At 42.1% G+C, this 15,401-nt stretch overlaps 1 protein-coding gene across 1 annotated transcript in view; it reads left to right on the top strand.

Moving 5' to 3' along the window:
- Nucleotides 1-236: 236 nt before the first annotated feature.
- The window catches only part of LOC138510512 (sulfotransferase 6B1-like), a 205,988-nt gene continuing 190,823 nt past the window's right edge, over nt 237-15,401 (top strand). Inside the window, exon 1 of the mRNA XM_069626215.1 lies at nt 237-566. Coding sequence (XP_069482316.1) covers nt 368-566 — 199 coding nt within the window. The 5' untranslated portion in view covers nt 237-367. The remainder of the gene's footprint in view (nt 567-15,401) is intronic.

Raw genomic sequence — 15,401 nt, forward strand, 5'->3', positions numbered from 1 at the left:
AGGACCCACGCGCCTACCCCATTTACATGCCCCCCATCCACGTGAAATAGTTACGACCCTGAAATGAAAAAAAAATGATCACCAGCGTCCAAAACTGTTGTTTTTGTCAATGCTTGTTTTTCTAAATCTCACGCAGATATATTCCCGCCCCTTTTTTTGCCGCCAGGCTCCACAGCTGGACCGGGAAACGCCCACTTGGCCGTACCCGCTCACACACTGCGAGACTTGGCTGACTTGTTAGAAAGAAAGAGCACGTGCAGGAATGTGGGATAGACTAGTTACACAGCCCTCCCCTCCCTAGCAGTTAGGAGCAGTTGGTCAAAGTCCTTAGAGATTAGACATCGCAACACTTCGAAGCGACGGGGAAATGGCAAACCTCAAGCAGCTGTTTGAACATGCAGAGAAAATCCTGTCTGTGGCCAAAGAAAAAAGCCACGACGAGTTGATGTTTACCTACAAGGGGGTCCTGTACCCCAGCATTCTGTGCAGCGAGGAGATGTTCCAAGCCCTGGACGCTTTTGAGTTTAGGCCAGATGATTTGCTCATGGTTTCGTATCCGAAATGTGGTGAGTGACTGACTAGTGTAAAATGCGTGTTATCATATGCTTCTATGATAAATGTAGATGTTGTGTCCCTTAACGTACACGCTGCAATAAAAAAGCACAGCCCCGCCCGCCCCCAAAAGAAAGGGAACAGAAGGAGTACAGTTTCGGCGGAAATGTTTCAATATGGGTTTCCTTCTAGGTACACGGGTAATTGTTTTATTTGTCTTTATTTAGTGATTTTGGTAAGGCAATTAGGTGCTAAATATACAACAGATGTTTCAAGAATAAGCACGTTGCAAGCACATCTGCATGATGAGGTCAACGTTTAAGAACATAAGGCGACTAAAACTGGTCGTATAACATAGCAGGGGCCCAGGCACACGCCAGCATAATGACGTCGGGGCTGATGACCCCCCCCCCCGGCCTGGAGAGAAGAGATGCAGTATGGATGGCCCTTTGTTCCATCCATACTGTGTCTCTCTCTGGCGGCCCGGGTAAAACGCGTTGTTTACAAATTGAGGGACGGATGCAAAGCAAGAGGCTCTTGTTTGCATCTGTCCCTCAATTTCTAAAAATCGTTTTGGTTTGGGTATACTTCTACATCTGTGCACCCGGGTGCACGGATGTAGAGGTACACCCAACCCAAAACGATTTTTAGAAATTGAGGCACAGATGCAAAGCAAGTTTGTCCCTCCAATTTCTAAAAATTGTTTTGGGTTGGGTGTATTTGTACATCTGTGCACCCCTCTCTCTTGGAAAGAGGGGTGCACAGATGTAGGTGCGCAGATGTACAAATACACCCAACCCAAAACGATTTTTAGAAATGGAGGCACAGATGCAAAGCAAGTCTGTCCCTCAATTTCTAAAACTCTTTTTGGGTTGGATGTATTTGTACATCTGTGCACCCCTCTTGCATTGCATTTGCGGAGGGAGGTGGCAGGGAGAGGACCAATGAGACTGTTTGCATGTCTGGGTGTGTACGTGGTGAGGGTGAATGCTATGCTATGGGCGGGGAACTGAGGCGTTGAGGGAGGTAACTCCCCTGAATTCTAAGGAAGGCAACAGCGTGAGAGAGGGTGGGAGTGTGGGGTGTGGTGGAATCACCTTCTTGGGGGGGTTTAGTGGGGTGCGGGGCAGTAGAATGTGATAATTCGGCCTTTTGAAGACCACACAAATCTGTCGAAATAAATCGGTCTTTTTTGTATTTGTTCTTCAAAATGCAGAATTATCACATAGGAGCCAGTATGGACCTTGCCATACTTCTGACCTTGTTCAGTGTAATAGCATTCAATGGGACAGTACTTGCAGGGCCTAATGGTGCAGAGTTAATGGGCTTCTATATTTTCAAAGAGACAGTAACATGACTTCTCAGCAGAGCTGTGTAATCTATTTTCTACTAGAGGTGCCATATTTAAAAATGGGGCAATGCTGGTATTCCTCAGTTAGCTCGCTAAACAGGGCTTCTACAATTGTAATACTATGCTTTTGTTGAGGCAATGCTAGTTCATCTTAGTGTGGCTGCTATACTTTTGATGGGACAACATCATCACTTCTCAGTTGAGCTGCTACACTCTTATTGACAAGGCCCCAGCACATCTCAGCAGATTAATTTATTTTTTATTTAAATTGATTATTTATAATGCGCGTAATACCCAGAGGTTTCTAAGCGCTGACCGAGGGACCAAACCTGTGTTGCGCAAACTGAGGGATCGAACCTGTGTTGCTCCATGTCGTCTTGCTTCCAAGGCGAGCATGTTGCCCCTGAGCTATCCTCCCGATACTCTGAAGATCTGAAGTACATTTAATGATACAGAACCAGAACTATTGAGCAAGTCTAACATCATCTTCATCATCATCAGAATAACTCAACACTGTTGTGGTTATACAAGAGCAAATATATTTAAAGGGATGGAATTACTCAGAATGTAGCAGCACTATTCAATAACCCAAAGTGCTTAAGCATAGTTACTGTGAAAACACTACACTTCTCACCATTGGGACAGTACTGCCACTTCTGACAGAGGCTTCTACACCTTTTATGGGGCAGCACTGATCCAGCCTACTGGACAGCTTCACTTTTAATGGCACTTCTCAATAGGACTGCAGCACTTCAATAGGAAATGACCAACACTACCCCTTAGGGAATTGCATAATCTTGATGCCACCGAAGCAGCACTTCCACCCACCAAATCTGCTTTATTTTTAATGGCACAGTGCATGTACTTCTCAGCCACTCTGTTTTACATTTAAACAGACCGAATTGTCATTTCGCAGCAGGACTGCAACACTATACAATTGTGTTCTGTATGTGGAGTGCTTCTTCACCACCAATGTGGATTCATGGCACTTGCCCCGTGTCTAAATAGTAGATCTGGCTACATTCAATTGGCAACAGGCATGTCCCGAGCTGCCTGCTGTCCATAAGCTGCCGCTCAGGATGTTGGAAGCCGTGATGGGGCAAGGGATAGAAGGCTCTCCTGTAGGAGAGCAGAATCAGCAGGGTCTTAAAACCTGCTCGCTCATTCTGCAGTGAGGAGCCATGGGGCAAAAAGAACCTGATCCCACATACAGGGGGTTGCTACCCCTTTATCTCTCCTGAATGAAAGAATGAGCTCTCTCAGACACAAGTTATCACCCCTGCACACACATTGAATGAATATGGTATGGATCTCTAGATCGAGAAAACTGAAGTGAGAACGGGTATACAATGCTCCAAGGAGTGAGGTGCCCACTCAATATATCACACTGTTTAAAGGTGTGAGACCCATCCTGAATGCTTGCCCAAAGAGCCTTGGCCAAAGTTTCACTCTGAAGAAGTGAGCATGTGATCCGGGGTCTGCAGCCCACACACACAGAGGGGATTCCCACGATCCCACTTGCAAGATTTGCACCAAATTAGTGCGATTGTGCTCCAAGGTAGGAGGCACATGCTGCACAGTCTTTGCTCTGAGGTTTGACACACTCATAGGATGTGTTCTCCCATCCTAGTTGTGTTGCTCTGCCTTTTGAGGGCTACTACAAACTGGATGATTATAGAGGGGTGGAGTAGGGGCAGTGGTGGCCTACTGGAATGCAACCGGAAGGCTTAAACATTCTTCTTACTTGCCTTTAGTATATGCAGTATGTGCTAGCCAATGTTTCCACTGTTCTGCACCCACCATGCACCAAGTTGGTGAATATGTGCAAATGCGGTCATATAACAGCTGGTGATGTCAGTTCCTATATTTGGGCACCCCCCGGGAAATTCATAAGTTGGCTCCCCTGTAACATAGTATAGATTATTGTAGTGGAAACGGGAGCTACAGACAGTTCTAGACTCCAACAAGCGAGAGTCGCCTACCCCTTTTCAATTCAAGAAATTATGCCGTCCAGCGCTGGCTAATGGGCCGGATTCGAGATCCAGCATCAGTTCATGGACGTCATTTCACCAAAATGCCTGGGGTAGCGGAAGGGACATCACACGACCCCTGGCCCCTGACCCCACCCCGAAGTGATATCGCGGGAAGTGATGGAACTCAACCTTTCCCCCCTTGACAAAACAGGAAGTGGAATCACATAGCATTGTTCCTAAGTACACTACGAAAAATATGGTTAAAATATCAATATAATGTGATGTAAATTTCATACAAGAATTGATCGCCATATGTATCATTAGGATCAGTGTCTATAGTCCCATATTACCAAATTACTGTGAATGCAGACATCCATGGCCAAATGATAATGATGTGTTATTATATAGCACTTACGCTTAAGCGCTTTATATAGAAAAAGTATACAGCCAATATCACCCAACGTGTGTAGGTACTCATTTATCGACCTCAGAAGGATGAACGGCTGAGTTGAGGTGTTTAAGAACAGACTAAATCAGTGACTCACCCCCTGAAGTGTGCCTGAAATAAACCTTTAATGAGTCTAGCAATTATTGTATAGAATTCCAGAAAGACGCATTATCTGGTATTCCTATTCTTTTTTATTTAGGGTCAGTGCTGAAACTGTCAGACTTGTGGCACCATTGTTCTTTTTTTTTATTTTAAGAGGCCAGATCAAGAAAGCCAGCCACTCCAGAAGTAAACAGCCACATGGTGCTGGCCACAGCCCAGGAGATTGCATTACAAAAAAAAAAAAATAAGACATTTTTTTTCTCTTTTTAGGGGTAGCAAGGGAGACCTCAGAGGTCGCAGTTGCAACCTATGGCAACCCCTAAATGACATCCCTGCATCAGTTCCCTAGCCGGATCACGGGATCCGGCTTGCCTCTACCCCAGCCCCGACCAACAACCGTGCACAGTGCGCTCGCACGTGATCTAATGTGCTCTGTGTGAACGCACTGTGCACATAGGCGTGCACACAACGCCTGTGTGCACTGTGCGCTCGCACAGAGCACATTAGATCACGGAGGCCCAGTGGCATATCGAGGGGGCGGGGGTGTGGGGAGAGCAGCTGCGGGACTTTTAAAAGTGGGATACCTGTCCTGTTCGGCACCTCAATGAGGGTGCCCAGCGGGAAAGGTGTCCTGCTGGCATGAAGATGTGTCTATGTGTGCCGAGCAATTCCTGCTCAGCACGCTCATTGTCCTGGAAGCAGGACATCTTATCTTTTCTGAACGAGAGAGGTGTCCTGCTGCCAGGACAATGTCCCAAAGAGCTGCGGGCAGCGGAGGGGCTCTCATATTGATCATTAGAATGTGAACCGGCCTATTGGCAGACTTTTGTCCCTTTAGAAATGGGAATGGGCTGGAGTGGTAAGTGTGCATAATGTGGCATGCTTTATGAAATAAGAGATATGGCTTTAAAACCCAAGGGGATTTGTTAAGCTCACTTTGAATGCAGGATGGGGGGAATACAACTAAAGTCGAACAAAATACTACCCTAATGTTTATATATTTCAGGTGACATCCGGTTTCTTAGAACACACTAAACCACTACTTGGTTCTGTATAAAATGTTCCATCAATGGAAAACACAACATGTTAATGTTATATGTTGAGACTGTTGTGTTTGTAAATAGAATTGTCTAAAAGTGTTTTCTAATGTGCATTTGTGTATTGGATGTGTTCATATTCTGACATGGTGATAGGGGTTGAACATAACGAAAAAAGAAATAACCATTTTTATTTTAAAAAAAATGTTTTGTACTAAATTTTCTTTGGTGCTTTGATTAAAATAAAAGTGTACTTTTTATACAGAACCAAGTAGTGGTTTAGTGTGTTCTAAGAAACCTGAAATATATAAACATTATCTGATCCTGCAGTTAATTTTTTTGTTTTGTTATGCATTAAAATGCCATCTGCCGCTAATGTTACCAAAAAAGTAGATTGGGGCGGTGGTGTCTGATTTGGGGGCGCGAATGAGACCATATGCCGAGGACAGCCCCCAGGTTCGCAGAGGGTCAAAAGCCCTGTGACAGCAGAAAGCACGCTGTGCACACAGACCAGAATCCATTTGGAAAACACAATGACTCACCGAGCCCCCAGCTTTGCGGCTTGGTAATGTAACCTGCTCTGTGCGAGCGCACTATGCACACAGAGCAGTACATTATCGAGCCCGCAAAGCTGGGGGGTCAGTGATCATTACCGTTCCCAAATAGATCCTGGTATTTGTAGTCTTGAGAAGATGGCTTGAAAAGTACATAAATCATAGTAAGATACGCACTTGAGTACTTTTCAAGAAATTGCTCAATTTGTAAACTATTTCGAACATCCTCTAATAGGAGTTCAACTGCCAGCTCCGCCCCCTGTGAACTCTGCCTCCTCGGAACTCCGCCCCTCCTCCAAGCTTCGCCCCCACCCGGCCCTTGTAGGATCCCCCTTCAAATGTTGTCCATTTCCACCACTGATCCCGACCCAAACTCATTAAAGGTCGGCGCCCCTTTCTTCCCATAATGGAGCTGCCACTCCCTCCTTAAATCTGCTATGAAAATGGCCTGGATGAATTAATACACACCGTTGCCGCTGGTATTTCTCTCCCGCATTTCTCTCAACAGTTTTCTGTGGTTTTCTGTTGTTACAATAACGGTTGCCCCGGCCCGCAACCCAACGAATGCTAATTTCTTGGTCCTCGGTGCTGTTCAAAAAGAGTAATATGACGTTTATTCCCACTGCAGGTAAAATCCCAAAGGAAGCACAAATCAAAGGGTACCAGCCTTGACAAAGACACACGTTTTGTCTTTTGTATGTGCATTTTGTGACGAAGAACCAGCCCTTAGTCCAAAATGTTATTGTCTATTCCTGCTACACAGAAAAAGAAACTAGCGTGTAATGTGTGCCAGCTTTATCTAGCTGATAAAGTCTGTGGGACTTCGAAAGCTAATGATATGACATTTATAACGCGCCTATAAACAAGTGTTTCAATGCTTTGCTCCATCTCTGCACAGTATTTTCAGTTAGTCCAATGAAAGAGGTATGGCATATGTCACTAAACGAGTTGGCCTAACAGAGGCAGTCGAGTTTTCTATTACAAAATGTGCCTGCAATGAGCAGAAGGTATATAAAAAAAGGTTTTGTTTTAAATATACTGTAGTATTATTAAGCAGTAGTTCAACCCAGTCAGAGAGCTGAAGGTGTTAATGAGCTAGCTGTTGAAATCAGCATGTAACCTGCAATGCACACTGCTCACTCTAAGGCAGTGGTCTTCAAACTATTTTGGCCTGTGCCCCCCTGAGCAAAATTTGGGCAGACCCGGGTCCCCCCAAAAACGCCAAATGGACAGTATGTACAAATGGCTATGAACTATTGCGTGCCGTCACTGCACCCCTCCGAGTCTAGACCCTGGGCTCCCCCAACTTAGTCACTGGGCTCCCTCATCCCACTCCTACCCAGTCCCTGGGCTCTCCCCACCCCATTACAGACCCTGAGCTCTCTCCACCCTGCTCCCACCACTATCCCTGTGCTCCCGCCCATCCTGCTCCCACCACAGTCCCTCCGAGGCCCAGTGGGAGCTGGTGAATTGTTTAAGTGGAGGGGCATAAATATTTCCCACAAAAATGCCATAGCGACCAAACGCAGTGAGGGAGCCAGCCCAGAAGCACTCACTCAGCTGGAAAAAGCAGCTGAGGGAGTGCTCAGTGTTTCACTGGGCTGGCTCCTTGGCTCCTCCATAATGGGTCAGGGGGGCCATAGGCTGGATGCGCCCTTGCCCATTATGGATGAGCCGCCAGGCTCAGACTGGCCTATAGGGCAATAGGGTGATGCCTGTACCAAAAATGCAAAATGCTAGTGTAGGCCAGTCAAAATAGCCCACTTTATAGGCCAATGTGGGCCAGTTTGACAATTTGCTTACATTTTAACAAAAAACACCCCCTTGGGTACTATTCAAACAGTCTGTGACTAAAGGAATGAATATCTATTTGCAACTGCGTCCCACTTTTTCATTGGTGCGCCGCCCTTGCCCATTTCCACCAATCTAAAAAAAAAGTGTTATATATATATATTAAACACAAAAACACTGTAATCCAGTCTATGGCGCAACAGCACTCCGGCGTTAGTAGTGTAGAAAAACTTCATCACTTCTTATCAACTCCACACACAAGACGTTTTTGCTGTGCAGCTAGAAAGTCCTTTATTCGTAAAAGTATTGGACAAGGAAGGCAGCAGCAGCGTTACACAAGAAAAGAATTACGCGTTTCACCCTACTCGGGCTTCGTCTGGTATGAGTAATGGCGAGAGGACTGCATTGTTATAGACATGTTGCTTGTTTGTAAGTCCATCTTTGCTGTTTAGTACTCATGCTTGTCAGTGTAATGTCTGACTGTTCCCTGTTAAAACATGCAGCCATTTTGTAAGATCCTTGCAGTACATTCATTCAGTTCGCAAAATGTTTGTGGGCAAAGCAATTGAAAGGTTGTCATTTCGCACATGCCGTAAATTATATAGTTAGTGCCAAAATTGAAATAATTACTGTAGCATTGATTGAAATTTAAGCACCTTTTGCAAAACAGTGGCACTCTTTAAGATTTACAGATACCTCATTTGTGTTATTTCAGATGGTAGGTGTATGTAAAGATTGAGATGATTAACGGAATCTAAATAGATTTGTTGCCAATATTTGCAAATTACCTTGTATATACTCATGTAAAGCGCACAATGCCTTGTATTCCCAAGTGGGTTACTTTACAATAAAGTGCTATGTGCTTCTAATGACGTTTAAAATTATTAAACAAATGACAAATTAAAATTAGAGACTATGTATTGCCCAAGTGGGCGCCTCTATGAACTGGTTGACCAACATTGTTCTAATGAGTACCAATAAGTATATATATGGATCGCATGTAAAGTGCACCATGCCTTATGTTCCCAATTGGGTTACTTTATGATAAAGTGCTATGTGCTTTCATTGACAATATTTAGAATCATTGAATAGATGGCAAGTTAAGATTAGAGACTGTGTGTTCCCCTTGCGGGCGCCCCTATAAACTGGTTAACCAACAATTTCCCAAATGGGTTACTTTATAATAAAGTGCTATGTGCTTTCAATGAGAACGTTTAATATCATTGAATAAATGGCAAGTTAAGATTCGGGACTGTGTGTTCCCCTTGCGGGCACCCCTATAAACTAGTTAACCAACATTATTCTAACGAGTACCTTAATATATAGCATTACATTTCAAGCATTGGGCTATTTTGTATATACTACGATGTAACTTATTTGCTTGGTAGTGTTTGACCGATGGTTCTGTAATATCAACAAAAAAAACAAAAGAAAAGTTATGCATACTCGGGTGCAAATCTTAAAAGTGCCAGAGTTTGGGATGTCACTTATTTAAAAAGCTACACATACTGACATGGAGATCCTATTTAACCCACTTTTAAAGTGCATGGTGCTTTGTAAACTGATCACATGTTTAAAAAGGGTTGGACATGCTGGTGAGGAGATCTCCCAAGGCCAAATTTGGAATTGCCACATATGTGAAGTGCAAAGTGCTTTGTAAACTAATCATAGTTTTAAAATGTGCATTAAATCTATTCACATTGCTCAGTGTTTATACAGACTTCACAGTTGTTAAATTGTGGCACATTGTTGCCCTCCAGATGCAACATACTTTGTCTATAAATGCATATTGTTCTCTCCAGTTGAAAAGTTACAAGTGATAAAACAATAATTTTCAAAATAAACTTTAAAAAAAGACAGCTGGTGTAACTTGATGTAGAGATGCCTATTTTGTACATAGTGTACGTTTGTGCTTGAAACCCCAACATATTACACAAAAATGCGAGAAAGAAGTGCCTGAGAGACTCACTGTCAAAACCAAGGACACACAGAATATATACCCAATAGGAAATAAGAAATAAATGTGAGAAAGAAGGAAGGAAAAAAGGAGGAAAGAAAAAAAGTTTTCTTTTTTCCTATTCTTTTTCTTTTCTATCCAGGCACCATATTATCACATTTTACCAATCACTTAAAATCCATTTCATTACTTGTCTTTAGATCCTACTATGGGAATATATTAAGACTGTTGTTCGTGGTTTCAGGATCCCAAAAATACATATAACTGCCAGGGAACTTGGTGTTGAAATCTACTATGTATCATGATTCCATTTGTCTCAATTTTCGTAATCTGTCCCCACCTCTTGGGTGTACTTCCACTGAGTCGATGATAAAATATTTGAATGATCCAATGGTGCTTTGATGGATGTCCTCAAAGTGTTTGGCAAGTGGGTAGGACATGTCGTGATTTTTAATTGCACGTAGATGCTGTAAGATTCGTAGTTTAGCTTCCAGTTTTGTGCTACAAATGTACAACATATTACATGCAAATGTAATTACATAGATGACAAATTGCGCAAAACACCTAAGTTCTTGTTTGATCGTGACTTCCTTTTAAGTTTGCGGATGTAGGAGTGTTTTGGTGTTAATTCCATAGCGACACGCTTTGCACTTGGCACATGTATAGAAACCTGGTGGCCATTTTGTTAACCAGGTACCGGTGATAGGTGCTTTGGGTGACCGAAACATGCTGGGTGACAGTTTTGTTTGTATTGATGAAGGCTTTCTGTAAATTATTGTAGCATGAGATGGGAAATGTGGACTAATATCATGATCTTGCTTAAGATGGTGCCAGTACTTATTCAAAATTTGTTTAGTTTCTTTGGCTCCAGAATTAAAAGTGGTAATGAATCTAATTGTTGGATCCTTATTCTCTTTTTGCGAGCTATTTTTAGCTAGAATCATTTCCCAACGTTTTATGTAGCTACAATCATATGCTTTACTTATAATTCCTTTCTTGTATCCTCGTATTAGAAATCTTGCTGCAGTCTTTTTCCCAGTGGTCTCCCATATTTCGTTCTCACTACAGTTCCTTTTGATTCGTAGAAACTCACAATATGGAATGCTGTTTTTGAGGCATTGAGGATGAGCACTCGTCGCATGTAAAAGTGTATTGGTACTTGTTTCTTTTCTATGTAATTCTGTTGTTTTGATATGTCCAATAACTTTCACTTTAATGTTTAAATAGACTATTTCTGATTGGTGATGTTGTTATGTAAATTTAAAATTCTGTTGATTTTGGTTCAGACTATGAAAGAAAATTGTCCATTCATTTGCCGTTCCATTCCAGATGATAAATAGGTCATCTACGTACCTTTGCCACATAATTACTTTGTGTATTTCTTCTGGTTGTCATTGGAAAAAAGTTCTTCCTCCCACGCACCCATGTATAAATTCACAAAGGTTGGGGCTACTGCTGTGCCCATTGCTGTTCCACAGATTTGATTGTAATGCGTTTGATTGAACATGAAAGAATTGCGGGTCAGAATGAAAGACAACATGTCCAAAAGCATGCGCGAGTGTTCTTGATAACTTCGAGATCTGGTGTACATAAATCTTTTTATTGCATCTATACCTTTGGAATGTGAGATACAGGTATATAGGGAAACAACATCTAGTGTAACCAAAAGAAAGTCAGGTTGCCAGGGAATGTGTGCAATTTGGTTCAGAAAGGCTGTTGTATCTTTAGTGTATGAAGGTAAAGTTTCCAAAAAGGGAACAAAAAAGTGTCTACATATTTTGAAGTGTTTTCTAATAGGGAATCTATTGATTCTACGATCGGTCTTCCTGGTGGTCGGGACATTGACTTGTGAATTGTGGGTATGAAATGTATGATTGGAGTCTTAGGGTAATCTTTAGTTAGAAATTGTTTCTCTTTGATGGTAATACGATCCAAATCATGCCATTTGTCTAGCATGATATCATATTACACTTTATATTCAGGATACGGATCGCCAGGTAATTTGACATAACTGCTGTTGTCTCTTAGTTGTCTTTCTGCCTCCCTTTGATAATCCTGGGTGTTAAGGACTACAATATTGCCATCTTTATCTGATGATCTTATTGTGATGGAGCTATCTGCTTGTAAATTTTCCATGGCTGTATATTGTAGTCTGGTTAGATTGAATTTCGGTTTGACTGTTCCGGAACCAACCGCCAATTTTTTGAGGTCATCCACAACAAGATCCGCAAACAGATGAATTGAGGGGCATAGAATATTGGAGGGATTGAATTTAGATTTATTTTTCATTTTGCTAGGAGCAGCCATGCCAGCGTCAATTTCTGTTGATAATTCTATTTGCCACTCATCTTGTACTTCAAGAAAAGAGTTCTTTGTAGCTTCATCTTGTCCTAATACTTTTAAGTCCCTTAATGCTGGTATGTCACAGATGTTAAGATCCGAAGGATTTATCTTTTCGTTTGGAGTTTTTGTATGGTCCAAGTTGGCTTAAAACTTTGTTAATCTCAATTTGTGAATGAAGCAGTATAAATCAATTCTTGCTTGAGAGTAATCAAATTTGGCGTTGGGGCAGAAAAAGAGGCCCTTTTCTAATACTTCATGTTTGTTTGTTTGTTTGTTTGTTTTATTCACTTATAATGCGCACCAGACCCGAAGGCGCAGCAGTACAGAAAATGCAAGGCTTAAGTTACAGGGTTGGGTCATGGGTTACATACAAATACAATATGTTACAGTTAGAGCAGCAATTGCAGTTCGCATACAAGCATAGTAAGTACACAGTAGGATAAAGACAGTATATGTACAGACACTAAATGGACAATAGCTCATCGGCTAGATGGGCAAAGTGAAAGTGTCCGCAAGAGCAAAAGTAGGCAGGACGGTGATGTGACTATAGTAGGGGTCGCGTGATGAAGAGTAAGCGCTAGTGGGCTAATCATTGGCAGACCTCAGCAGATTGATATAGTTGGTTCTAAATTTCGGAAAGGGCTGCTCCTCACGTAAAGGGTGAGGCAGTGAATTCCATAATTGGGCCGCTCGAACCTGGAAGCTGCCTCCCCCCGCCTTAGTTAGCCTAAATCTAGGTATGATAAGGCTATTGGCATTAGAAGTTCTAGCTGGGCGTCTATGGTTTCTTTTTTTGAGTTTGTTTGTGAGATAGCTCGGTGCAGCATTGTTCAGGGCTTTGTGAACAAGGGAGGCCACTTTTAAGTTGATTTTATTTTGGGTGTACAGCCAGTTGTTTTGGCGCCTGATATTTGAAACGTGCGATCTTTTAGACACACCAAGGGCGGCTCGCAGGGCATTATTTTGTAAGATTTGAATTTGATGGGTAATGGATTTATTGGCTCCAATATAGAGGGCATTACAATAATCCAGCCTAGAGAGGATTAAGGCTCTCGCTAAAATAATGCAGTTTTTGTCTGAGAGCAAGTGTTTGCCTGCTCTAATGAGCTTACATGTGTAAGCGGTGGCAGATGCCAGAGACTTCACCTGTTTGTCGAAAGAGAGGGTGGCATCCAGATAGAAGCCAAGAGTCTTCACCTCTTTAGACACCTTAATGATATTACCATCTATCTTAGATGAGGTGTAATCCTGGCTTAGTTTATTGAGGTTAGAATGTGTCCCTAGGATGATGAGCTCTGTTTTGTCATCATTCAGGCATAGACCGTGGGTAGCCATCCATGCCTGGATGATGATATACACCCTATTCCCCAAGGGCAAATCCTTATGATAATCCCCAGAAAGTGAGAGGAGAATCTGGGTATCATCTGCATAATTAGTGTAGGTGATACCAAGAAGGTCCAGATCATGAAAAAGGGGCTTGGTAAATATGTTGTATAGAGTAGGGGAGACACAAGAACCCTGAGGAACTCCACACAAGATGGGAATTGGGTCGGTCACTGCCATTAGGGAGAGCACCCTCATGGTCCTGTCACTAAGAAAGGTTTCAATCCAAGTTATGGCCTCTGTGGAGAAATGTGAGGCAGAGTCTAAGTGGCTGCAAAGTACCCCGTGGTCCACAAGGTCAAATGCCGCCGAGAGGTCCAACAGCAAAAGGAGTGCCATTTTTCCTTTATCTCTTAGTTCATCTATCTGTGCCTTCAAATCAATGAGGGCAGTCTCTGTGCCGTGTTGGGGTCGGAATCATGATTGACGCTCTCCTAAGAGTTTGTATTGTTCCAGAAAGCTTTGGATTTGATTATAAGCAATCTCATCCAGGATTTTAAGCAGAAAAGGAACTGTCGTGATGGGACGGTAGTTCGTGGGTATAAGAGGGTCTAGCGTTTGCTTTTTGAGCAAGGGTGGTACCCAAGATTGTTTTAGATTGTTTTAGATGTTCGTATTGTGTTAAATTTCTGTCTGACAAATTGATCACTTGCATTACATCTTTGGCTGTGGATTCTTCTTGTTTCTTCCAGAGCGTGTCTGAAGGCCTGTTGATTGATCCCGTTTTCCTCCTTTGTCCCCGAAGCCCCCTTGTTGACCTCCTTTTACTGGCATTGATTTCAGAAATTGTTTGCCTTTGTTTGGATTTCGCCCCTTGTGTTGTTTTGCCCACCTGATGTAATAGTCTCATTTCTTCTAAAAAATGTAACCTGATGGGAGTGTCTTTGTTGCTAGAGATCGAGACATCTGTGGAGGTGCTGGCGATTTCATCTGTATCTGATTCAGTGAAAATGGTGCTTTGATCTTTAGCATCTGCTGTTTTTTAAATGACTTTACAGACATTGTCATACTTTCTCGCAAAAGTGTAGATGCGACCAGTAGCGTAATCTTCTTTATCTCTCAAGAATTTTCTCTGTTTCCATTCTTTTATTTCTTCTTCATATTTGCCTATATTTATCTGCATTTGAATTTTTATGTTGTTTGCTGACTCTGCATCCGAACCATTGTATACATCTTGTTCAAGTACTTCAATTTCTTTGAGTGCTTTGGTTCTGTCACTTTTAGCATATTTAACTAAGATTGTCAGCATTTTAAAAGAACATTCACTAGTTGCGTCCCCCCATTCGTTCAACATTGCGGATCGGGGTCCTCGTATGTCGGTATGGTGAAGATTCAGAGACCTCTCTAGGTATTCTTCGATTGTCCAGATAGTTTTGCAAGGATTTTATTTCCCACCATAGTTTCCTTTTTTGTGTAGTTTCTCTAATTTGAACATTTTCTGTTGAATAGTTTTCATTTGTTGCGGTTGTGCACTCTCTGTTTTCTTTGCCATAGGTTGTAAGGTTTCATTAAATAAAATAGACGCCTCTGCATCTCTACTGCCTTCCTTGTCGGTCATTTTTGTATGTTAGATTACAAAATATTGCTAAATAAACAGCAGCACACTGTCTTCTTCTTCTATGTTCCAAGTATGGCTACAAATGCGGTATAGCCCAATGTTTTTGTTTGAAACTATAGAGGATGTTGCCACGTGTTATAAAAGGTTTGTGAATGCACTATTTTTGTGCGTCGCCGTGTCGTATTGATGAAAAACAAAACCGTATATTTTTGGTTTGTGTAGCTGTATATGTCAGGAAAACAGCTGCCTTAACATATATATATATATATATATATATATATATATATATATATATATATATATATATATATATTTATTCTAAATCAAGGCAGGTTGACAATTATATCACATC

The sequence above is a fragment of the Ambystoma mexicanum genome, chromosome 6p, assembly GCF_040938575.1.
Source record: "Ambystoma mexicanum isolate Mex_15411 chromosome 6p, UKY_AmexF1_1, whole genome shotgun sequence".
Taxonomy (NCBI): Eukaryota; Metazoa; Chordata; class Amphibia; order Caudata; family Ambystomatidae; genus Ambystoma; species Ambystoma mexicanum.